The sequence below is a fragment of the Macaca thibetana genome, chromosome 4, assembly GCF_024542745.1.
Source record: "Macaca thibetana thibetana isolate TM-01 chromosome 4, ASM2454274v1, whole genome shotgun sequence".
Lineage (NCBI taxonomy): Eukaryota > Metazoa > Chordata > Mammalia > Primates > Cercopithecidae > Macaca > Macaca thibetana.
Window position 1 is genome coordinate 7,272,108 of NC_065581.1, and position 26,389 is coordinate 7,298,496.

The 26,389-nt window shown below is 41.0% G+C and overlaps 1 protein-coding gene and 1 pseudogene across 1 annotated transcript in view; both read right to left on the reverse strand.

The window, feature by feature from the left end:
- Nucleotides 1-26,389, reverse strand: part of CAGE1 (cancer antigen 1) — a 60,317-nt gene that overhangs the window by 12,070 nt on the left and 21,858 nt on the right. The window contains exons 8-11 of the mRNA XM_050787469.1: nt 24,753-24,833; nt 24,418-24,525; nt 15,031-15,135; nt 14,047-14,117 (exon numbers count right to left, since the gene is read on the reverse strand). Of these exons, the coding sequence (XP_050643426.1) occupies nt 14,047-14,117; nt 15,031-15,135; nt 24,418-24,525; nt 24,753-24,833 (365 nt within the window). The remainder of the gene's footprint in view (nt 1-14,046; nt 14,118-15,030; nt 15,136-24,417; nt 24,526-24,752; nt 24,834-26,389) is intronic.
- Nucleotides 73-2,338, reverse strand: LOC126952657 (probable inactive 1-aminocyclopropane-1-carboxylate synthase-like protein 2; annotated as a pseudogene).

A 26,389-nucleotide genomic window follows, 5' to 3' on the forward strand; every position in this document is an offset into this window, starting at 1 on the left:
GGACCAGAGGCTGACATTAGGGGGTCCCTGAGCAAGTGATGGGCTGGAGCTGCTCATTGGGAGGCAGACAGTCTACTCCGTCAATGCATCCTCCAACTGCTTCACTCTCAAAGCCTGCTTCTGTTCCTGCAGCACACCACATAACTGATGCATGGCCATTTTTAGCCGGGGGAGCTCATCTGCAAAGATGAGGTGGAACCGGCCTGGCTCCTTATACATGCAGGCTTTGCCACGGGATAACAGCTTGTTGTCCAGGAAGCAGCGAGAGGAGCTGTTCCTCTTCAGATGCACAGGGATCCAGGTACTTTTTCAAGTTGATCCAGACACAGAGGCCAGAGCTGCAGTTGTGAAAGGGGATCTCCAATGCCTTCAGTTTGGCAGTGATGTACTTGTGAGCTTCCCAGAGCCGGTAGTTACTGGCGGGCAGGTACGCTCTGTCAATCCATTCTGTGTTCTGGAGCAGCTGACACAGCTTGTGCCGGGCGATGCCAGAGATACTGCGGAGGTAGCCAAAGGTGCTCACAGCAGAAGACATCTCCTTGTTGTGGGTGTCAACAGAGCACCAAAGCGGAAGGCAGAAATGCCAAAATCCTTCCTGGTGTCCCAGATCACATGGGTCCTGTTGTGATCAGGCAAACTTTTCATGCTCAGGACACTGTGGAATGTGACGGATTCATCAAAAACACAGACAGCACGTAAATCTCATCTATGATCACATGTAGGTTATACCTCTTGGCAAAATCCAGGTATTCCATCGCAAGTCTGAGGAGTAGATGTCACCCAGAGGATTCTGAGGATTGATTAGCACAAGGCCTTGGACCTTTTTCCCCTCAACCCTAGCTTCAAGCAGGGCTTCCTCTAACTTGTCCACAGTGAGGTGGAAAGGATGGATGTTTGTAACAGTGATCTCACTCTCCAGGTGGACAGGAATCAACTCAACCTTCATGTACAGACAGGAGCTAAAGTCAAAGCCACTATCGAAGGGAGCAGGGACCAGGAAGGCCTCGCCTGGATTACACAGAACCATGGCCAGCGCAGAGAAGACAGAGCAGCAGCCATTTAGAACAGCCACATTTTCTGGATCAAGTCAGGCAGGTGCCTTGCACTAGTAGGTCAGGAACCGGGCCACTTCTTCTCGCAGGAACGGGTGCCCTCTCCAATCAGGGTACTGCAGCAAGATGTCCTCAATGCAGTTCATGTTATTTTTTTTTTTTTTGAGGCGGAGTCTTGCTCTGTGCCCCAGGCTGGAGTGCAGTGGCACGATCTTGGCTCACTGCAAGCTCCGCCCCCTGGGTTCATGCCATTCTCCTGCCTCAGCCTCCCGAGTAGCTGGGACTACAGGCGCCCACCACCACGCCCGGCTAGTTTTTTGTATTTTTTTAGTAGAGATGGGGTTTCACGGTGTTAGCCAGGATGGTCTCGATCTCCTGACCTTGTGATCCGCCTGCCTCGGCCTCCCAAAGTGCTGGGATTACAGGCTTGAGCCACTGCGCCCGGCCAGTTCATGTTACTTTCTTGCAATCTTTCAATCATCAGATAAATGCAGAGCTTGTTCTCACTGGTGCCAAGGTTAACGAAGCCTAAGGTGTTCTTGTCTTTATGATATTTGTCTTTATGATAGGCACTGTAGTCCTGGAAGCTCGACTGATAGAAGACAGAGATGTCAATCCCACAGTTGGACAGGTCACGGCTGACGAAGGCAGCTTCACAACCACTCAGTTGGGGAACTAGATTAGGCTGCCCGGGCAATTGGGCCCCCTGCCCATATCTGACATCACCCCTAGAGTCCTGGGAAGGAAAACGCACTTGGAGCTCCAGGCCACTCGTGACCCCAGACTATAGGAGCTGGATCATCTGGCACATTAAGCGACCCAGAGGGCTTCCTGCTCACAGACGGCCCGAGCGTGCCTCCGTTCTTCCAGCGGCAGGCCCTGCCTGCTGTCAGCTGTACTCGAAGTACTCCCTCATGGTCTGCCGCAAGTGCAGCATCATCTCCAACAGCTGGGTATAGATGCTCTGGTCTCTGAGGACCTGGCCTCTCGTCTGGCCAGAGGGCACAGGAAGGGTGTCTGACTGATGACTCATACTCCGGGTATCTGTAGTGGCCCCTGAAGGCTGGCTGGCACCTCTGTCTCTGTTTTCACTTATCTTCTCTCCAGCCTAAAGCCTGACTGAGGAAACTGTCCATGATTGTCAGTGCTCAGGGACCTGCTCTGTCGCCCTTCTCCTCATTGAATGTATTAATCATTGTTTTTGTTGCATTTGCTTTTGGGTTCTTGGTCATGAAGTCTTTGCCTAAGCCAATGTCTAGAAGGGTTTTCCGATGCTATCTTCTAGAATTTTTATGGTTTCAGGTCTTAGATGTAAGTCCTTGATCCATCTTGAGTTGATTTTTGTATAAGGTGAGAGTTGAGGATCTAGTTTCATTCTTCTAAATGTGGCTTGACAATTATCCTAGCACCATTTGTTGAATAGGGTGTCCTTTCCCCACTTTATGTTTTTGTTTGCTTTGTTGAAGACCAGTTGGCTGTATTTATGTCAACGTTTTTTTCGTGAAAAAATAAGCCTGGCCAGCATAGTGAAACCCCGTCTCTACTAAAAATACAAAAAAAAATTAGCTGGGCGTGGTGGTGGGTGCCTGTAATCCCAGTTACTTGGGAGGCTGAGGCAGGAGAATCACGTGAACCCAGGAGGCGGAGGTTGCAGTGAGCTGAAATGGCACCATTGCACTCCAGCCCAAGCAACAGTGTGAGACTCCATGTCAAAAAAAGAAAAAGAAAAAAAAGTCAAAGAAACACAACGGGATTGTGACTACAAATAAGGGCAGTACTAATATTTTTACTATATACTGAAATGCAGCTTTTTGTGGGATTTACAAGTTTTGGGTGTAAACAAATGTTCACCTTATTCTCTGTGATCAAGGTATAAAATCGCATGGATTTTTAAAAGAATGTTCAATCCAATCAAACTTTTTGATCATCCTGTACTCAAACTATCATGAAACTTTGAAAGAAAAATTGTAGATTTACACTGAAATTTTCTGTGATTTTTGATATGGTTTTGCATGGAAAAGCATTTACAGTGGCTTCATGTGGGTAGAAATCACAGTTGCTGTGACAGGGCAGTGAGCTGTCATTTATGAATTCAGTGTTGTCTGTAGGAGATATGGCACTGGAAGTATTCTTCTAGGACTCTGTTGGCATTCTGTGGATGGTGAATAGTAAATAAGTTAATGCAGAAGACTTTGATGAGTGACTTCAAACACTACAGATTATGATCGGGGATCACATGATGGGTAGGAATGGAATAGAAGATCACCTTGAATAACAAGGTAGCAGGGCTTGATAAAATGGGAAGCCACTGGGACATTTTTATGAGAGGATCCACCTCTCACCTGGTTGTGATGGGGACTAAGATAGATAGAACAAGTCTCACATTTTGTAGGAAGGTGTTCCAGAATCAGGAATGTTTGGAGCAGGGACTTCTACATCTGAAACAGACAGATCTGGACAAAAGTGTTAGAGAGAAAGTGGTATTCAGGAAGGAGAGATGCATGGCTACTTAAATCTCTAGCATTGTGGAAAAGCTATCAATTCAGACTCAGAGGGCAGTGAATGTATCTCTAAGGAAATGGCATTTCAGCAGATATGAAGATAGTACAAGATAATGGGGGTGAAGACAGCCTGAGCATTCCAGGTAGAACAACATGCTAAAACTTGGAGGCAAAGGGAATATGGTACATTTGAAAAAGTATAATATCTCTAGTGTGGCAAAAGCAAGTCAGGGAATGGTAAGATGAGATCAGAGAAGCAGGGAGGAGCTTGATCAGGAAGAAGACTGTAGGCCATGGTAAGGATTTTTGCTTTTACCTAAGGTGATGGAAAACCACTAAAGTTTTTTTAAGATACAAAATGGCATACTCATATTTATATTTCAGAAAGATCACTCTGGTTGCATATACAGGGTGGACTTCGCCAAGTAGTTTTATTTTAGTCTTTTAGAAACATAAAATGTCACCAATAGCTTTTGTAGTAAATAGCTGTTTCTAAAGTCCAAGGCCTATGCATTGAAAAATTACAATATAACCTATGAATGCATTTGAAGAACAATACCTCAAACTCTATTAAATTTTAGCAGAATCAATAGACTAGCACCAATTTAAAAGAACATTGTTCTGATGATGTATTTGATAATTTTTTTTAAAATTTTAGTTGCATCTATAAAGTGAAGGCAAGTTTATCAAGAAAGTAAAGGAATAAAAGAATGGCTACTCCATAGGCAGAACAGCCTGATGATTTTTGAAGCAGTGTATACCTTTTAATGAGACTAAAGCTAATTCACTATAATTAAACAAAAATACTGTTCTTCATGGATATAACAGACTAGATTTGATTTTTTAAAAAATAAATCAGGGCTGGGTGCAGTGGTTCATGCCTATAATTCCAGCACTTTGGGATGCCAAGGTGGTAGGATTGATAGAGTCCAGGAGTTCAAGACCAGCCTGGACAACACAGCGAGACCCCGTTTCTAAAATAAATAAATAAAATTTTTAAAAAGTCAGGTATGGTGGTGCATGCCTGTAGTCCCAGCTACTTGGGAGGCTGAGGTGGGAGGATCGTTTGAGCTCAGGAGCTGGTGATTGCAGTGAACCAAGACTGCACCACTGCACTCCAGCCTGGGAGACAGAGTCAGACCCTGTCTCAAAAAACAAAAAAGTTGGCTGAGCACGGTGGCTCATACCTGTAATCCCCCACACTTTGGGGGGCTGAGGTGAATGGATCACTGGAGGGAGGTGAATGGATCACTTGAGGCTAGGAGTGAGAGACCAGCCTGGCCAACATTGCAAAATCCTGTCTCTACTAAAAATAAAAAAAAGAAAGAAAGAAAAAGAAAAAAAAAAGGCCAGGGTGGTAGTGCACACCTGTGGTCCCAGCTATTTAGGAGGTTGAGGCAGGAGAATCACTTGAGCCTGGGAGGCAGACATTGTGCTACTGACTCCAGCCGAGATTGTGCCACTGCAATCCAGCCTGGGCAAGACAGCAAGACACTGTCTCAAAAAAAAGAAAGAAAGAAAGAAAGAAAGAAAGAAAGAAAGAAAGAAAGAAAGAAAGAAAGAAAGAAAGAAAGAAAGAAAGAAAGAGAGAAAATTCTAATAAGCAGTCACAGTTGACAATGCTTATGATAAAGCCTAAATTCAGATTTTGACCTTTGGTCTCTTCTTCAACACAAATTGGGTCAACCACTCAACTGAAATATACATCAAATTTTTTTTTTCTTTCCACCCAAGCCCCGCAGAACATTTAAATTTTTTAATTTAAAAATAACTGCGACAATCATAATGGCAGATGGGAGGCAGGACAAGATTGCAGCTCTGACTGGGTCGGACAGAGCAGTGTGTGGAGGCTCGCATCATGAATTTTAGCTCCAGAATGACTGCAAGAACAAATCAGGAATCCGGAGAGGACCAACGGACCCTCTGAAGGAAGCAGACTGCTCCTGCAGGAGCCGGGAGACACCCCAAATCCTGTGGGTGCCCAAACTGTGGAACTGGGAAAGGGAGAGCCTCTGCTCCCGAACACACACTCGCACTGAAGAAAATGAAGGTCTAGTTTGCGAGAGAAGTTTCTCACCTTACCTGGAGCTGAGTCAATCTAGAGAGCCAAGTGAAATACAGGGGTAGAGGAAGCAGTGGGAAAGGCCCTGGGAGTTCACTGGGTCCCCAAGCAGGCCATTCCTGCCTGGCTCCACAGGGACCCTTTAGGAGGGCAGCCAGAGGCCGGGGGGAAAATGCCACAGGGAGAAGGAAGTCTCCAGCTGAACTTTGTAACAATTTGAATTGAGCAAGGAGCCTCCTGGCCAGAACATGGGAGAGGGTGGGAATCTGGCTTGCAGACTCCACAGGAGGGAAAAGAACCAAAGCCCTGTTCTTTCACAGCTGGGAGGTGGGTAGCCTGGGGAAGTTCTCAAGCCCTGCTCACCCACTGCCTGGAAACAGACTTGGGACTGTTAGAGGGGCCATGGTGAGAGTGAGACAGGCCCTTTGGATTGATTGTGTGGGAGTTGGGTGAGGCCTGTGACTGCAGGTTTTCCCCCACTTCCCTAACAATTTGCATGACTCAGCAGAGGCAGCCATAATCCTCCTAGGTACACAACTCCAGTGACCTAGGAATCTCACCCCCATCCCCCACAGCAGCTGCAGCAAGACCTGCCCAAGGAGAGTCTGAGCTCAGACATACCTAGCCCTGCCCCTACCTGATGGGCTTTCCCTATCCACCCCTGGTAGCTGAAGACAGAGGGCATATATTCTTGGGAGTTCTAGGGCCCTGCCCACCACTGGTTCCTCTCCATACTACCACAGCTGATGCTCTCTGGAAAGCGCCACCTCCCCGCAGGAGGCCAACCAGCACAAAAATAAAACATTAAACCACCCAAGCTAAGAACCGTCACAGAGTCCATTTCACCCCCTGCCATGTCCACCGGAACAGGTGCTGATATCCACAGCTGATATCCATAGATGGTTCACATCACAGGACTCTGTGCAGACAACCCCCAGTAGCAGCCCAGAGCCAGGTAGACTTGCTGAGTGGCTAGACCCCAAAGAGAGATAACAATCACTGCAGCTAGGCCCACAAGAAGCCACATCCACAGGGAAACGGGGAGAGTACCACATTAAGGGAGGAGACCACCCCTCATATTGTCTTATGCCCAATTTCTGCCTCCAAAGAAAGAAGAAGTAAAAACTAAAAGGAAGAAATGAAATCCACAAGCAGATAGCCTGGCACCACACCTTGGACCTGGTAGTTAAAGATCGACCCCTGACCTAATCGGTTATTTGCATAAAAAAGCACTGTGAAGATCCCTGTCCTATTCTGTTCATTCTAATTACCGGTGTATGCAACCCCCAGTCACGTACCCCCTGCCTGCTCAATTGATCACGACCCTCTCACATGGACCCCCTTAGAGTTGTGAGCCCATAAAAGGGACAGGAATTGCTCAACTGGGGAGCTCGGCTCTTGAGACAGGAGTCTCGCCGATGTTCCCGGCTGAATAAACCCCTTCCTTCTTCTTTTCTCCCCCACTTCCTTCTTTAACTCATTGTCTGAGGGGTTTTGTCTGTGGCTTTTCCTGCTACAACACCAAGGGAACACCCCATGGGACAAAAGAATCTGAATGACAGCCTTCAGCCCTAGGCCTTCCCTCTGACAGAGCCTACCCAAATGAAAAGGAACCAGAAAACCAACTCCGGTAATATGACAAAACAAGGCTCTTTAACATGCCCCAAAATCACACTAGCTCACCAGCAATGGATCCAAACCAAGAAGAAATCCCTGATTTGCCTGAAAAAGAATTCAGGAGGTTAGTTATTAAGCTGATCAGGGAGGCACCGGAGAAAAGGTGAAGCCCAATTCAAGGAAATCCAACAAACGATTCAAGAAGGGAAGGGAGAAATATTCAAGGAAATAGATAGCATAAAGAAAAAAATAAAAACTTCAGGAAACATTGAACACACTTACAGAAATGCAGAACGCTCTGGAAAGTCTCAGCAATGGAATTGAACAAGTAGAAGAAAGAAATTCAGAGCTAGAAGACAAGGTCTTTGAATTAACCCAGTCCAACAAAGACAAAGAAAAAAATCATAAGAAAATATGAACAAAGCCTCCAAGAAGTCTGGGATTATGTTAAATGACCAAATCTAAGAATAATTGGTGTTCCTGAGGAAGAAGAGAAATCTAAAAGTATGGAAAACATATTTAGGGAATAATCGAGGAAAACTTCCCCCGCCTTGCTATAGTCTTAAACATCCACATACAAGAAGCACAAAGAACACCTGGGAAATTCATCGCAAAAAGATCATCACCTAGGCACACTGTCATCAGGTTATCTAAAGTTAAGATGAAGGAAAGAATCTTAAGAGCTGTGAGACAAAAGCACCAGGTAGCCTATAAAGGAAACCTATCAGATTAATAGCAGATTTCTCAGCAGAAAACCTACAAGCTAGAAGGGATTGGGGTATCTTCAGCCTCCCCGAACCAAACAATTATCAGCTAGGAATTTTGTATGTAGTGAAACTAAGCATCATATATGAAGGAAAGATACAGTCTTTTTCAGACAAACAAATGCTGAGAGAATTCCCCATTACCAAGCCACCACTACAAGAACTGCTAAAAGGAGCTCTAAATCTTGAAACAAATCCTGGAAACACATCAAAACAGAACTTCTTTAAAGCATAAATCACACAAGACCTATAAAACAAAAATACAATTTAAAAAACAAAAACAAAAAATAAAAAAAACCAAGGTACACAGGCAACAAATAGCATGATGAAAGCAATGGTACCTCACATCTTAATACTAACATTGAATATAAATGGCCTAAACACTCCACTTAAGAGATACAGAACCACAGAACGGATAAGAACTCACTGGCCAGGTGCAGCGACTCATGCCTGTAATCCCAGCACTTTGGGAGGCCAAGGTGGGTGGACCACCTGAGGTCAGGAGTTTGAGACCAGCCTGGCCAACATGGTGAAACTCCATCTTTACTAAAATACAGAATTAGCCAGGTGTGGTGGTGCACACCTGTAATCCCAGCTACTCGGGAGGCTGAGGCAGAAAATTCGCTTGAGCCCGGGGGCTGAGGTTGCAGTGAACCAAGATCGCACCATTGTACTCCAGCCTGGGTGACAAGAGTGAAACTCTTGTCTCAAAAACAAACAAACAAACAAACAAACAAAAAAAACAAAGAAAAGAAAAGAAAAAAAAGGACTCACCAACCACTGTTTGCTGCCTTCAGGAGACTCACCTAACACATAAGGACTCACATAAACTTAAAGTAAAGGGGTGGAAAAAGGCATTGCATGCAAATGGACCCAAAAGTGAGCAGGGGTAGCTATTCTTATATCAGACAAAACAAGCTTTAAAGCAACAGCATTTAAAAGAGACAAATAGGGATATTATATAATGGTAAAAAGCCTTGTCCAACAGGACAATATCACAATCCTAAACATATATACACCAAACACTGGAGCTCCCAAATTTATGAAACAATTACTAATAGACCTAAGAAATGAGATAGACAGTAACACAATAATAGTGGGGGACTCAGTACTCCACTGACAGTACTAGACAGGTCATCAGGACAGAAAGTCAACAAAGAAACAATAGATTTAAACTATACCTTTGAACAAATGGACTTAACAGATATATACAGAACATTTCATCCAACAACCGCAAAATACACATTCTATTCAACAACATATGGAATTTTCTCCAAAATAGACCATATCATAGGCCATAAAAGGAGCCTCAATAAATTTAAGAAAATTAAAATTATATCAAGCACTCTCTCAGACCACAGTGGAATAAAACTGGAAATCAACTCCAAAAGGAACCTTCAAAACCATGCAAATACATGTAAATTAAATAACCTGCTCCTGAATGAGCATTGGGTCAAAAACTAAATCAAGAAGAAAATTTACAAATCCTTTGAACTGAACTACAATAATGATAGAACCTATCAAAACCTTTGGTATACAGCAATGGCGGCAATAAGAGGAAAGTTTATAGCCCTAAGCACCTACATCAAAAAGACGGGAAGAGCACAAACTGACAGTCTAAGGTCATATCTCAAGGAAGTAGAGAAATAAGAACAAACTAAACTCAAACCTAGCAGAAGAAAGGAAATAACCAAGACCAGAGAACTAAATTAAATTGAAACAAAAAATACAATACAAAGATAAATGAAACAAAAAGCTGGTTCTTTGAAAAGATAAATAAAATTGATAGACCATTAGCAAGACTAACCAAGAAAAGAAGAGAGAAAATCCAAATAAGCTCATTAAGAAATGAAACATGAGATATTACAACTGACACCACTGAAATACAAAAGATCATTCAATGCTACTATGAACACCTTTACACACATAAATTAGAAAACCTACAAGAGATGGATAAATTCCTGGAAAAATACAACCTTCCTAGCTTAAATCATGAAGAATTAGATGCCCTGAACAGACCAATAACAAGCAGCAAGACTGAAATGGTAATTAAACAACTACCGACAAAGTCCAGGACCAGATGGATTCACAGTAAAATTCTACCAGACATTCAAAGAAGAATTGGTACCAATCCTTTTGACGCTATTCCACAAGATAAAGAGAAAACCCTCCGTAATTCATTCCATGAAGCCAGTATCACCCTAATACCAAAATCACGAAGGAACATAATCAAAAAAGAAGACTACAGACTGATATCCCTGATGAACACAGACGCTAAACTCCTTAACAAAATACTAGCTAACAGAGTCCAACAACATATCAAAAAGATAATCCACTATGATCAAGTGGGTTTCACACCAGGGATGCAGGTGTGGTTTCATATATGCAAGTCAATAAATGTGATACATTACATAAAAAAGATTTAAAACAAAAATTATGTGATCATCGCAATAGATGCAGAAAAAGCATTTGACAAAATCCAGCATCCTTTATGATTAAAGCTCTCAGCAAAATTGGCATACAAGGGACATACGCCAATGTAATAAAGGCCATCTATGACGAACGCACAGCCAACGTAATACTGAATGCGGAAAAGTTGAAAGCATTCCCTCTGAGGACTGGAACAAGACAAGGATGCCCACTCTCACCACTCCTCTTCAGCATAGTACCGGAAGTCCTAGCCAGAGCAATCAGACAAGAGAAAGAAATAAAGAGCATCCAAATTGGCAAAGAGGAAGTAAAACTGTCACTATTTGCTGATGATATGATCATTTATCTTGAAAACCCTAATGACTCCTCCAGAAAGCTCCTAGAACTGATAAAAGAATTCAGCAGGCCTGCCGGGCACAGAGTGGCTCACGCCTGTAATCCCAGCACTTTGGGAGGCCAAGGCAGGTGGATCACAAGATCAGGAGATCGAGACCATCCTGGTTAACAAGGTGAAACCCTGTCTCTACTAAAACAATACAAAAAATTAGCCAGGCATGGTGGTGGGCGCCTGTAGTCCCAGCTACTCAGGAGGCTGAGGCAGGAGAATGGCGTGAACCCGGGAGGCGGAGCTTGCAGTGAGCTGAGATGGCACCACTGCACTCCAGCCTGGGCGACAGAGCGAGACTCTGTCTAAAAAAAAAAAAAAAAAAAAAAAAAAAAAGGATTCAGCAAAGTTTCCTAATACAAAATACATGTACACAAATCAGTAGCTCTTCTATACACCAACAGCAACCAAGTGGAGAATCAAATCAAGAACTCAAGCCCTTTTACAATAGCTGCAAAAAAAAAAAAAAAAAAAAAAAAAAAAAACCAGAAAAAAGAAAGAAACAAACAACAACAACAACAACAAAAATCCTAACCAAGGAGTCGAAAGACCTCTACAGAGAAAACTACAAAACACTGCTGAAAGAAACCGTAGATGACAAACAAATGAAAACACATCCCATGCTCATGGATGGGTAGAATCAATATTGTGAAAATGACCATACTGCCAAAAGCAAACTACAAATTCAATACAATCCCCATCAAAACACTACCATCATTCTTCACAGAATTAGAAAAAACAATTCTAAAATTCATATGGAACCAAAAAAGAGCCTGCATAGCCAAAGCAAGACTAAGCAAAAAGAATAAATCTGGAGGCATCAAACTACCTGATTTCAAACTATACTATAAGGCTATGGTCACCAAAACAGCATGGTACTTGCATAAAAATAGGCAAACAGACCAATGAAACAGAATAGAGAACCCAGAAATAAATGCAAATACTTAAACAGCCAACTGATCTTTAACAAAGCAAACAAAAACAAAGTGGGGAAAGGACACCCTTTTCAACACATGGTGCTGGGATAACTGGCTAGCTGCATCTAGGAGAATAAAACTGGATCTTCATCTCTCACCTTTTACAAAAGTCAACTCAAGATGGATTAAGGACTTAAATCTAAGAGCTGAAACCATAAAAATTCTAGAAGATAACATTGGAGAAACCCTTCTAGACATTGGCTTAGGCAAGGATTTCATGACCAAGAACCCAAAAGCAAATGCAATAAAAACAAAGATAAATAGTTCAGACTTAATTAAACTAAAGAGCTTTTGCATGGCAAAAGGAATAGTCAGCAGAGTCAACAGACAACCCACAGAGTGGGAGAAAATCTTCACACTCTATACATCTGACATAGGACAAATATCCAGAATCTACAAGGAACTCAAACAAATCAGTAAGAAAAAAATAAACAATCCCATCAAAAAATGGGCTAACGACATGAATAGAAAATTCTCAAAAGAAGATATACAAATGGCCAACAAACATATGAAAAGATGCTCAACATCACTAATGATCAGGGAAATGCAAATCAAAACTATAATGCAATACCACCTTACTCCTGCAAGAACAGCCATAATAAGAAAATCAAAAGACAGTAGATGTTGGCATGGATGTGATGATCAGGGAACACTTCTACACTGCTGGTGGGAATGTAAACTAGCATGTAAACAGCCATCACGGAAAACAGTGTGGAGATGATTCCTTAAAGAGCTAAAAGTAGAACTACCATTTGATCCAGCAATCCTACTACTGGGTATTTACTCAGAGGAAAAGAAGTCATTGTATGAAAAAGATACTTGCACACTCATGTTTACAGCAGCACAACTCACAAGTGCAAAATCGTGGGACCAACTCAAATGCCATCAATCAACGAGTGGATAAAGAAACTTTTATTATATATATGTATACACACACACACACACACATCTATATGATGGAGTACTACTCAGCCATAAAAAGGAATGAATTAATGGCATTTGCAGTGACCTGGATGAGACTGGAGACTATTATTCTAAGTGAAGGACTCAGGAATGGAAAACCAAACATCGTATGTACTCACTGATATGTGAGAGCTAAGCTATGAGGACGCAAAGCCATAAGAATCATATAAGGGACTCTGGGGAGTTGGGAGGAAGGGTGGAAGGGGGATGAGGGATAAAAGACTACAAATATGGTGCAGTGTATACTGATTGGGTGATGGGTGCAACAAAATCTCACAAATCACCACAAAACAACTTATCTAACCAAATATCACCTATACCCCAATAACCTATGGAAAGAAAATAAATAAAAAATAAAATTAAAAAATTAAAAATAACTGAGGCAAAGCAGTAAGACCAAAATGATAGTTTGATACTATTTTAAAAATATTAGTTTTTTAATTTTGATATTTCATTAGCCTATGGTGATTGAGCACTGGCTGAATTTCCATAGTTATAAGCTGAAGAGGAATCAAATTTTACATTTCCTGAGTATACAACATCCTCTCCCCTCTTCAAATTTAAAACTTGCCTGCATTAGTTTGAAAAAATGGGAAACTTTTTTGACATTTGTTCTGCTTATAACAATTGTGAAAACCAAAAGCAAACTTTCTAAGATACAAATGCATGCACTTTTAATTATTTTGGGTGAGGCAGGCTTATAGAAAGCTCATATTTGGGGGGATCTGTCTCTATAAAATTAGACCTTTTGTTAAGCTCCAGTGATAGCCAGCACAGCATAAATGAAATTGGGGGAAGGATGGAAGCAGCAGCATATTAGAAACGAGTATAATGAACAAATAAGAACTATGCAGAGTTTAGGAACACAAATTTTGCAGTGTTTCATGCTGAATCCCATTCTCATGAGAGAATTTATTTCCTTCTTGATATATGTATGAATATCTTTAATTTGGTGTGCATTCAATATCTTTTTGTGAGTAATTTCTAAGCACTGCAAGATTTTACTTGAATACTATGAAAATATCCTCTAAAATTGTTGAATGTTTCTTATTAATTCCTTCATCAAACCTTTAAATCAAGGGGGAGCTCTGAGAAAGGAAGATGAAAATCTGGTTGCTTAACTGTTGAAGTAGTCCAGACATTAAGCAGTCTACCTCTATTAATAAAGAATGAACCTAATTCATAAAACTGCACATTTTTCTTCTTTCTAGGAGTCTGAAAAAAAGAATTTAGAATCCAAAGACTAAGGTATTAGTAAATATTCACAAAATTAAGGATTCGTTTTTTCAACTTACTGTGCAATCTGGGAGTGGGATATTGCAAGCCTTTGGTCAGCACATTCAATGATTTCTTCATATGATGTAACCTTGAAAAAAATAAGCTAAACCAATTATTTTTCATTCTAGAATTTTAATTTTTTTTCCTTTTTTATTACTACAAATTGAAATTTAATTATTTGACTATTAATGAAACTTTCACAATAGGCAAAACAGATTCCTTACATTTTGAAATCAGGAATATGAAAAAAATTATTATAACGTGCCCATTCATTATGAAGGAAACGTGAAGTGCCAAAAAATGGACAACAGTAGTGAGTCAACTATAATCCAGTTGTCTTCCAAATAAGCACTATATGCATCAACTAAGGGTTGTAGTTCATTTGGTTAAAGTTAATGCAGTTTTAATAAGGTAAACTAGAACACTAAGTTGGCAAGATTTAGAATTATCCTGAAAGCGAAGTAGCAATACTAAGATTTCAAATTGCCAGCAGCAGAATGGAGAGACGCACACAACAATCTTCGATAGCTTTCAGCTAAAAGGATAATGGGGGTGTTTTATAATGTCATTATGAAGTAAAAGGGATTAATATAAATGTGCTACATCATCCCACAGACCCTTTTTAGCTCTAAAATCCTATTAATATTTGGCATAGTTTTTCAAAGGCACAAATATTTCTGTAAGACAATTTGTACCAGGCCAGGAGCAGTGTCTCAGGTCTGCAATCCCAGGACTTTGGGAGGCCGAGGCAGAGGGATTGCTTGAGACCAGGAGGTTGAGAACAGCCTATGCAACATAGTGAGGTCACATCTCTACAAAAAAAGTTTAAAAATTAGCCAGGAGTGGTGGCACATGCCTATAATCCCAGCTACTAAAGAGACTGAGGTAGGAGGCTTGCTTGAGCCCAGGGGGTTGAGGCTGTAGTTCGCACTGCACTGTACTTCAGCCTGGGTGACAGAGTGAGATCTTATCTCAAAAAACAAAGGAACAAAAATGTGTACCTTCTTTATTAAGCTGCCTAAATGTCTTTGATACTTGTCATTTTCTTCAATGAGTCTGTTGCAGTGGCTTTCTTTTGACTCTAGGAGACATCCCAATTTTGTGATCTATGGAGAAACATCAGTAAAAACACTAACCTGGAATCTGCCACGAAAGCTATATATGGATGCCAAGAACAAACAAGAAAAGTGAGCAATACTTTATTCCAATATTCTTCTAAACCATAGGTGAAGCATGAGAGGCTATGAACCAGATAATGGTTAGACTGCACTTAGAACAGATAAACAAAAATTATAATGGGGTTTTACCTTTTCTCTTTATACTATAAAACAGCACTGCAAACAACTGAACACCTATTGGTACACACAAATATTTATCAGCCCCTTATCATCTTTCCTTATATAGCCAATGCATAGGCATATTTGACTCTACATGAAGTAAAGCACTGATGTTTTCAGGTTTGAGAAATACTCTCCCTTGCATAAATGACTGCAAGTTTTTAAAAAGGTTCAGCTTAATGTATTCCATTTTCGGACCTATGGTCCAATTTTTATTTGCAAGAAAGCCATTAAAAATGAAAAATTATGTGACATCCAAAATTAATTATCAGGAAATAGTATTCACAAGTTTCCCTAGCAGTTACCTTAATTTTCAAAGCAGTTATAGAAGAAAAACTATAAACATGAAAAAACAATGTTAGATGACTTTTAATCATCTAATGTTTTATTTTTTATTTTATTTATTCATTTGAGATGAAGTCTCGCTCTGTTGCCCAGGCTGGAGTACAGTGGTGCTATCTCAGCTCACTGCAACCTCTACCTCCCAGCAACTCTCCTGCCTCCTGAGTAGACAGGATTACAGGTGTGCGCCACCATGCCCAGGTAATTTTTGTATTTTTAGTAGAGATGGGGTTTCACCATGTTCAGGCTGGTCTTGAACTCCTGAGCTCAGGTGATCCACACCCCTCGGCCTCTTAAAGTGCTGAGATTACAGGCGTGAGCCACCACGCCCGGCCTAATGTTTTAAATACACTTATGTGTCTGTAGTGAAGAACCCTAGAGGAATCGATAACAGAGCAAATTTGCAGCAGAAACAGCAACTTACTTTCTCTTATATGAATAAAGTAATGAGGACAATATCAAATCAGTGGTCCCACTTCTCTAACAACATACATTATTTAAGGTACTTAATCCAGTTGTTATTACTTCAATTTAACAGTTGGAACCAAAGTGAAGATAATTTAAAAGATTTTTGAAGTAGAAAATGCTAGAATCCATATTTCTCAGCTATTAATGTTAGGCTCTTTTCATTGCATCTCCTCACTACGTCCTGGAGGGGGTGTTCCACTCTGCTTCATGACACTTGACTGAAGCAATGTGGAATTCCTTCTCAGTTTCTATTTTTCATCATAGATTTCATGGCACACTTTGAATTATTTAATAGCTCTCAAGATCAAAATAACAATCCTTTTAAGTCTGCAGATTGATTTTTTAAAAATTTGCTAGCCTCAGATTAAAGAAAGAATAGCAAAAGCTTCCTTACAGAATAATATTTATTTTAGAGATAAAGGAATTGCTCTGCAGAAGCCGGGTTTTTAGAGTATCATGAAAAGAAATACAACATTGTAAGTGTCTGCTAAAGTACAAATTTTAACTGCTTTAAGGGTATAAGTGACATATGATTAATAACACATATTTAAGGTGTACGGTTTCGTAAGGTTTTGTTGTTGTTGTTGTTGTTTGTTTTTGTTTTTGAGATGGAGTATCGCTTTGTCACCCAGGCTGGAGTGCAGTGGCGCAATTTCTGCTCACTGCAACTTCTGCCTCCAGGCTTCAAGTGATTCTCCTGCCTCAGCCTCCCTAGTAGCAGGGACTACAGGTGCATGCCACCACACCTGGCTAATTTTCGTATTTTTAGTAGAGGCGGGGTTTCACCATGTTGGCCAGGCTGCGGTTAGGTAAGTTTTGATATATATATATATCAAATATGCTTCCAAAACCATCACCATCATCAAGATAATGAGCCTACCCAGCACCCTCCACAACCGAAGTTTCCTCTTGCCACTCAGCAACCCCTCCCTCCTGCCCATCTGCCTTCCTTGACCCCCACACACTCTGCCAGTCCCAGGCAACCACTGATCTGCTTTCTGTCATCATAGATTACTTTGTATATTCTAGAATGTTATATAATGGAACCAAACAGTATTTACTCTTTTTTTGTCTAGTTCTTTTCACTTGGTATATTTATTTTGAGGTTCTTCTATGTTGCATGTGTTTCAGTAGTTCATCCTTTTTTTATGACTGAGTAGTATTTTCACTGAATGAATATATACAATGGATTTACCCATTCACCTGTAGACAGACATTTGGGTTGCTTTCTGATTTGGGCTGTTTATTATAAATAAAGCTACAAAGACCTCATACATATTTGTATGAACATAAGCTTTCATTTCTCTTGGGTAAATATCTGGGAGTAGGCCAGGCACAGTGTCTCATGCCTGTAATGCTAGTGCTTTGGGAGACGGAGGCGGGAGGATTGCTTGAGCTCAGGAGTTTGAGGCTGGCCTAGGCAACAAAGCAAGACTCTAGCTCTACAAAAAAAAAAAAAAAAAAAAAAAGTTTTTTTAATTAGCTAGGGCTGGTGATGTACACCTGTAGTCCCAGATATTCTGGAGGCTGAGGTGGGAGGCTGCAGTGAGCCAGGATTGCGCTACTACACTTCAGCCTGGGTGAGAGAGAGATACCCTGTCTCTTAAAAACGACAACCAAAAAAAAAAAAAAGAAAACTAGCAGTAGAATAATGGTAGGTGTGTGTTTAACTTTTAAAGCTATTGCCAAAATGTTTTCCAAAATGGTTGGACCATTTTACATCCCAACCAGCAGCGAATGAGAGTTGTATTTGCTCCACATTCTCTCCAAGCCTTGGTACGGTCAGTCTTTTTAATTTTAGACATTCTAAAAGGGGTGAAGTGGTATTCTTTGTGGTTTTAATTTGCATCTTTTTTTTCTTTTTTTTTTTTTTTCTTTTTGAGATGGAGTTTCGCTCTTGCTGCCCAGGCTGGAGTGCAGTGGCACGATCTCGGCTCACTGCAACCTCCACCTCCCAGGTTCAAGCGATTCTCCTGCTTTGGCCTCCCAAGTAGCTGGGATTACAGGCATGTGCCACCATGCCCAGCTAATTTTGTATTTTTTAGTAGCGATGGGGTTTCACCATCTTGGTCAGGGTGGTCTCAAACTCCTGACCTCAGGTGATCCACCCACCTCGGCCTCCCAAAGTGCTGAGATTACAGGTGTGAGCCACCTTGCCCGGCCTAATTTACATCTTAATGATGTTAAGTATCTCTCCCACCTCTTCAGCACCTCCTTTCCTGGGTGGCCTGCCCCTGTGTGCTGCAGCACAGAGCGTAGACACAGACCCACAGAAGTTGTGATGGGCCTCACTGACTGCCTTGAAGATGCAGGCTCTAAGGGCAGGGGTGAGTTAGGCAGAGGATGGACACCCATGTTGGGTCATGTTCACAGCAACAGACATTTGACATAGCAGAGGAGGAAGTCCTCTTGGAGAGCTGCTCCCTGGGCAGCATGGATGACAGCCAGCGAGAGGCAGAGAAGCCAAGATGAGGTTCACTCGGTCCAGGTAAGACTGCTCAGTCATGAGCCCTCCAAACATATCCTGGGTTTGCTCCTCTCTGTATCCCAAATTCGTGGACACAGTTCCAAGTTAATAATATATTAATTTGCTTCAATGTATTATGAGGCAGTGAAATCCAAATCACTAAAAAACTGAGGTCAATACATCTTGTATTCACTTTCTGTTGCTGCTCTAACAAATTACCACAAACTTAGTGGCTTCACACAACACAAAGTGATTATCTTATAGTTCTGTAGGTGGGAAGTCTGGCATAGGTCTCACTGGGCTAAAGTCAAAGTGTCAACAGGGCTGTGCTCCTTTCTGGAGGCCTTAGGGGAGACTTTCCAGCTTCTAAACACTGCCCACATCTTTGGCTTAGGTCCCCTCTCTTCATCTTCAGAGCCAGCAAGTGTTATAGCTTTGAATATTCTTTAGTAGTCATATCTCCCTCTGACATGTCTGGGAAAGGTCCTCTACTTTTAAGAACTCATGATTACACTGGACCCACCCTGACAATCCAGGATAATCTACCCCTGAATCTCAAGGCCCTTGATTTAATCACATCTGCAAAGTCCATTCTGCCATGTTCTGGAAACTATGGTGTGGAAATTTTTGGGGGTGCCATTATCCTGCTACCACACACCTTTTATGAGGCCCTCCATGATTTGAGGTGCAGGTGGCCTGGCTATATGGTGAAGCCAGGGTATTTAGCTCTATCTAGGTTGTAATTCAAGGTTTGCTAAGAGGCTTTTACTCGCATTAACACACTTTCCTCATATAGGGTTGTCTTACATTCTGGTAGTGTCAACTTAGAGGGAAAGTATGTCAAGGTACACATAACATTCACCATGAACAGTGGATAAATCAGCCATCATTATTAATAGGCTTGCAGATTGAGATATGGGAAGAAAATTGACTGATTGAGTTTCCAATTCTCCACATAAAGGTTTTGAGGTTGTGTACATACAATACAATATAAACCTGGCTGGGCGCGACGGCTCATGGCTGTAATCCCAGCACTTTGGGAGGCCAAGGTGGGCGAATCACCTGAGGGCAGGAGTTCAAGACCAGCCTGTCTAACATGGTGAAACCCCGTCTCTACTAAAAAATGCCAAAAAATTAGCCGGGTGGGGTGGTGCATGCCTGTATTCTCAGCTACTTGGGAGGCCGAGGCAGGAGAATCACTTGAACCCAGGAGATGGAGGTTGCAGTGAGCCACGATCATGCCACTACACTCCAGCCTGGATGACAGAGCAAGACTCTGTCTCAAAAAACAAACAAACAAATACAATATCAATCAGAAACTAAACATTAAGCCAGAATATATAGAGCAGGTGAGGAACAACATGCAGATACGAAGCTAACTAAGACCTACACTCCAGTGCCATATTTATTAATGAACTTCTTCATAGCTAAAACGAAATGGAAATCTGGTCAGTTACATAAATAATGATGAATCTGGTTGTCATTATTTATGTGATGAAAATATACCTGCTTCTAAAGGAGAAGCTTGTCCTAGTGCGCCCGAGATCTCTAAGGAAGTTCTCACCCAAGTGAAACAACCACGTCTCCGTAGCAAATGAGAAGGATGTTTCCTCGGATTGTTGAGGGTCTAACATCAGAGCACGGCTCAGTAAAGGCAATTCTGTGAGGGCCAAGATAGCATGTTCCAAGCAGCAGCTTTCAGATCATGAACATGATTCAGGATATGACTCTTTACTAAGTGGTAAAATGAATTTATGACCAACATAAAAAAAGAAATGGAACAGAACAAAAAAGAATTTTAAAACCCAATGTTTTAGCTGTGTGTGTGTACATATAAGAATTCCATCAAGATGTAAAATGTATTTTTTCTAAACTGAGGATTACTACTAGAGGAACAAAAGAACTGCAAAGATTATCCTTCAGAGATACAAGAGCTCTTAAGCTCTTGCCAAGAGCTGGTCAGGAAATAGATTGATGTGATATCCTTCAGCAAGGACCTATGGTGCAAATATTGTTTCCCACTCTTGCTTTAGAAAGGAAATTAGGAAAATCAGAACCAGGAAGGTGAGGGAGAGGGTCAGAGTATCAGAAGGACTACTGTAAAATGCCAGGATGCTTGAGAGAACAAGAAAACAGATGGTAAAGTTGACATCTATGTAAACTAAGAATTTAAGATTCCATCCGGCAGGACAGCCCTCCCACCTGTGTGACCCAAGTTCTAGTGATGACTCTAGTCTCTTCCTTAGGAGGCTGGTCAGTGGCAGAGAGGCTGGCAAACTATAAAGTATACTCAAGGTAACACCGTGCCAAATTCAGATACTGGCAGGTACCTTCTGTCGTTCAAGTGGACCGCAAGGTACTGGGTTTTGATTGTTTTCTTTTGGTTCACTTGGAAAATTTTTCCTAGAGCAGTAATTTTCCACTTTGCCTATTCCTTTCTTATTCTTGTGACTTCTTTACAATTTAACAAACTATTAATTTTAAAGGCTACCAAAATAATAAATTAGGTAAATGTTTTATGTAATATATGATTGCCATATTGAAGTGGTATGTTTTAGGACAGATTTTGGTTTGTAAATTTTAACTACTCGATAATACTAGTGAGAGGATATCTCATTTGTATTAGAAGGTATCTATTTTACTGAAGATGGGATCTAGGAGGAACTTACTATAAGCCTATTTGAACTCTGAACATCAATACCATTAAATGGACTTTTGCCTTGTTCCCAGTGATCAAATCTCTGACTGTATCAAGGTCTTCCTGGACCAGGAGACATTTTGCACTTGACAGTTAAACACCCAGGATGCTCGAGCCAGCAGGAAGGCAAAGCTGAAGTCAAGGACCCTGTCTCAGGATGGAGGAGGACAGGCTGTAAATGGAGCAGATGGCAGGGTCAGAACTGTGAAGAGGAGCCAACAGCAAGGGGTCAGAAGGACATGAGGGAAGCACACGACGATGTGCCAGGGGAAGCATGAGCATCACCCTGCACTCCAGCGGCCACACCTTGCTGGCCCAGAGTTCCTTAGAGAATGAGGTGTGAATCTTCTGGAGTACATTCTGCACTTCCAAACAATAAAAACAAAACCCTTTTTATCTTGAAAACTTTCATGCAAGTCTAAAGAATAACATAATGGACCTCCATGTTTCCATCACATAACTTCAACGATTACCAACATTTTCCATTACTGTTTTATCTTTCTCCAACTCTGCTCCTACCCCTACTATGCCACCTTTTTGTTCTCCTGGAGTACTTTAAAGCAAACCTTGTCATCATATTAATTCATTCATAAATACTTTTCAAAATATAATACTAACAGGATGGGTGTGGTGGCTCACACCTGTAACCCCAGTACTTTGAGAGGCTGAGGCGGGTGGATCACCTGAGCTCAGGAGTTCATGACTAGCCTGGCCAATATGGCAAAACACTGTCTCTACTAAAAATACAAAAATTAGCTAGGCATGGCGGTGGGCGCTTGTAATCCCAGCTACTTAGGAGGCTGAGGCAGGAGAATCCCTTGAATCTCGGGGGCAGAGGTTGAAGTGCCACTGCACTTCAGCCTGGCAACAGAGCGAGGCTCCATCTCTAAAAACAAACAAGCAAATGTAATACTAACAGAGAAGGGCTTTTAAAAACACAATGATACCACTATCACATCTATTAAAATCAACAATATCAACAATAATTTCGTAATATTATCTAATATGCTGAGTTCAATTTTCTATTATCTCACAAATGTCTTTTTATAGTGGTTGGTTGAGTTTCATACACTGCCTCTGGCTGATTTGTCCTTTAAGTCTCTAGCCTCTCTTAGTCTATAACAGTTATTCCCCTCTCCTTCCCTTCTCTTGTGCCAATTATTTATTTATTAGAGTCCTCCGCATTCAGGATTTGTCATTATGGTATGATCAAGTACATTTCTTTACCCACTGTAGTTCCTGTCTGCTGGTAGTTAGGTCTATACGCTAGCTTTTGGATTCAGCAGTTTTGGTAAGAAGCCTTGTGGATGGTGTTGTGTGCTTCCTCTGCACCATGTCAAGGGGCACAGGTCTGCCTGTCTCACCATTAGTGGGGTTGAGATTCATCAGTGGGTTCAAATTTTGGTCAATACGACTCATTCATTAAAAACTCCTTATCAATCTTGAACCTAAAGGTTTTAGCAGCCATTATGATAGCTGCTTACATTCCTTAATCTATTCAGGAGTGCAAAATATAATTTTCTAAACTTATCTTTTCTTCGGCTTTTAATAGCTTACATTCTTCAATAAAGAACTCTCCCTCATCAATTATTTGGATACTCTGAGATAGGGTTTGTACAGCAAAGCCCACAGTGCATTTTAAAGGTGATATGGTGTGTTTGACACTCTGCCATTTGTGACCTTGTTCCCATTCCAGTTCCCACTGCTGGGAACACTACTGGTCACTCTCATCATCATCTTTGTATCACCAGGGCCTGAAGCATAGGTACTGCTAATGGACAACAGAACGTATTGTATGCTGTCCTCTTGGTTCCCTATGCCCAAATTTTACTGGTCTTTAAGACCCAACTGCCATCTCCTTCATAACCTGCACTTAGAAATAACCTCTTCTAGTCCTCAGACAAGTATCCACTCTGTTAGATGCCAGTCATTGTACCTCTTCTCTAAAAACTTTCCCCTTCCTCCTGATAAACAGTTATTTATGTATCTTATCTTCTTTTCTAGACTCCTTAGTAGCAGGGTTTATATTTTGTTTCGCTTTCTAGCTCCTTAGTGATTAGCTTGTTTAATCTTTTCTGAGAAGTCAATAATAATTACTATTTTTTAGGCTGGAGTGCAGTGATGTGATCTCAGCTCACTGCAACCTCCGCCCTCTGAGTTCAAGCGATTCTCCTGCCTCAGCCTCCCAAGTAGCTGGGATTACAGATGCCTGCCACCGCGCCCGGCTAATTTTTTGTATTTTTAGTAGAGATGGGGTTTCACTGTCTTGGCCAGGCTGGTCTTGAACTCTTGACCTCATGATCCACCTTCCTCGGCCTCCCAAAGTGCTGGGATTACAGGCGTGAGCCACTGCACCCAGCCAATAATTACTTCTTAAATGAAAAAAAAAAAAAAAAAATTAGAAAAGAGGAAAGCTTTGAAACTTCATGTTATTAGACAGTTTCTTTTCTATTAAAGGTGAGTTGTATGTAATGAATTTGGTATAGAATGCTGCTTTTAACCATTTAAAAAATATGATGGTAGACTTATCTAATTAACTCCTATAAAAATTCCTTATGTTAATTGGACGTTTTCATTTTAGTGAGATCCAACTGAGTTCCAAAATTGCTCTATAACTATCTAGATTCTAAGATCACATTTTCATTTTCTTTTAACATATTTTTCCTATTTTATCTGCCTTTATCTTTACAACACCATCTAAAGTACGTTATGAGTGTTATTGCCTAAAGCACACCTTAACCATGGTTGTTGTACATAGCTATTACTGTAGCATATGCAACAGTATTAGTGTACTTCATCTACTATGAAAAAACAGCACTTTTTCTTTTAATTTCTGCATTTGGAAGGAGATAAATCTGATTAGTCTTAACAGAAACGAGGTGGGACAATATTTAAGATTTCAAAACCCAAAAATGCAAACTTCAATTCTATATTCTTGTGGGTAAATAATAATGCCATGATGTCAGCCTGTGACCATTTTAATAAGCCAGTTTTTTGAAGGACAATTTCTTAAACTTGTTAGTAAAATAATGTTGTGTATAAAAATAATAGCAAGGTAACAAAAGGTCTTTCTTACCAGGAAATCAAGCTCCTCATTTAGACTGTGGTACTTATCCAGTTTGGCTCCCAGAAAGGTAGGTACATCTCTGATACTCTTGGCTTCATCTGAATCACAGTCTGTGACCTGAGGTTAAATATATTTGTTCTCACTTTCAATCATTTCATACTCCTTGGAATACTTGACAATAAATACTTATTAGTTTAAAAATCAAAGAGATTATCAGTGGCTGAAATAATAAAAGTGTAGAACTTAGAACTAGAAGGACTTCAACAAATTTACCAAAAGAGCATAAATATCTGAAAATGTATATTTTTATGTTAAAGATAGTACATAGTAAATATTAAGCTCACCTTAATAGCATGATCTTGAAATGCTTTTTCCTTAGCAATTAAATCTCTAAAGGTTGTGATTCTATCTTTATGTTTCAGTAGCTAAGAAAAGGAAAACATTCTGTATTTTAGAGAGGAAATACAACTACACTCTAATATTTATAATAAAATAATCAAACCAGGCCGGGCGTGGTGGCTCACGTCTATAATCCCAGCACTTTGGGAGGCCGAGGCGGGTGGATCACCTGAGGTCAGGAGTTCAAGACCAGCCTGACTAACATGGTGAAACCCTGTCTCTACTAAAAAATACCAAAATTAGCCGGGCATAGTGGTGGGCACCTGTAATCCCAGCTACTCAGGAGACTGAGGCAGGAGAATTGCTTGAACCAAGGAGGCAGAGGTTGCAGTGAGCCAAGATGGCGCCATTGCATTCCAGCCTTGGCGTCAGAGCGACACTCTGTCTCAAAAAAAAAAAAAAAATAATAATAATAAAAAAATAAAATAAAAATCAAACCATGCACAGTCTAACAGTCTTCAAAAAACATACAAAAAATATATTTTTACAGCTCTCGTGAGGAAAATAATTCACACAGCAGGTCCAAGACTGAGAGGCTTAGAGAGGCCTGCTGGCAAGGCTGCCCTGTGACTGGCATTTGGAAAGTTGGACTGTGGGAAGTTTTCCACCGTTCTCTGATGTAAATGGCTTATGGTGCTTAACCTACTTGCCCAAAGCATGGGACTTAAGCTAAGCATCTACTTTCCTTCCAGGGATCTGGAATTTTGGCACGTACTAGGCAGAGGGTGCTTGTGTGAACTGCTCCCGATAAAAACCCCGGGCACTGGGTCTCTAAGAAGCCTCACTGGTAGATGACACTTCCACACCTGTGGTTGTAACTCATTGCTGGGGGAATGAAATGCATCCCGTGTGACTCCATGAGGACTCTTGGAAGCCTGAGTTTTGCTTCCTCTAGACGATGCCCCTGTGCTTTTCCCTTGGCTGATTTTGCGTTGTATCCTTTGCTGTGGTAAGTCATAGCTATGAGGACGACTCACAGTCCTTTAGCTAATCATCAAACCTGGGGGTGGTCTTGGAGTCTCCAAGGAGTTATCCTAACATACAGTTGTTGTTACAGTCAGGCTATTAAAATTTTTCCTTAAAGAAAAAAAAAATAGCCAAATCTGGGTGTAATTTATAATCATTTCTTATTTGTTCCTTCAGTATAATAATCATCTTAATATCCAATATTCAAACTGATTAGTGAAGTGTGGTGCACGGAATATTTTTTATTCTTTATTGTGAACATTTTCCAATATTTAAAATAGAGAAGAAACTTTAATGAGCCCCATGTAACTATCATTCAGCTTCAATAATTAACAGCTAATGGTCAATGTCATTTGTATCCTCAATCACTGCCCTCTTCCGTCCATCCCCCTTCACTGAATCAAACTGCAGACATCATATCACCTGTCAATACTTCAGTAATTACATAGAAATTAACCAAAAGAACATAAATATCTGAAAGAAGTATTTTTGGGTTTTTGTTTTGTTGTTTTGCTTTTTGTTGTTGTTGTTTGTTTGTTTTGAGACAGGGTTTTGAGACTTGCCTCACCACAGCTTCGACCTCTCTGGGCTCAGGTGATCCTTGCACCTCAGCCTC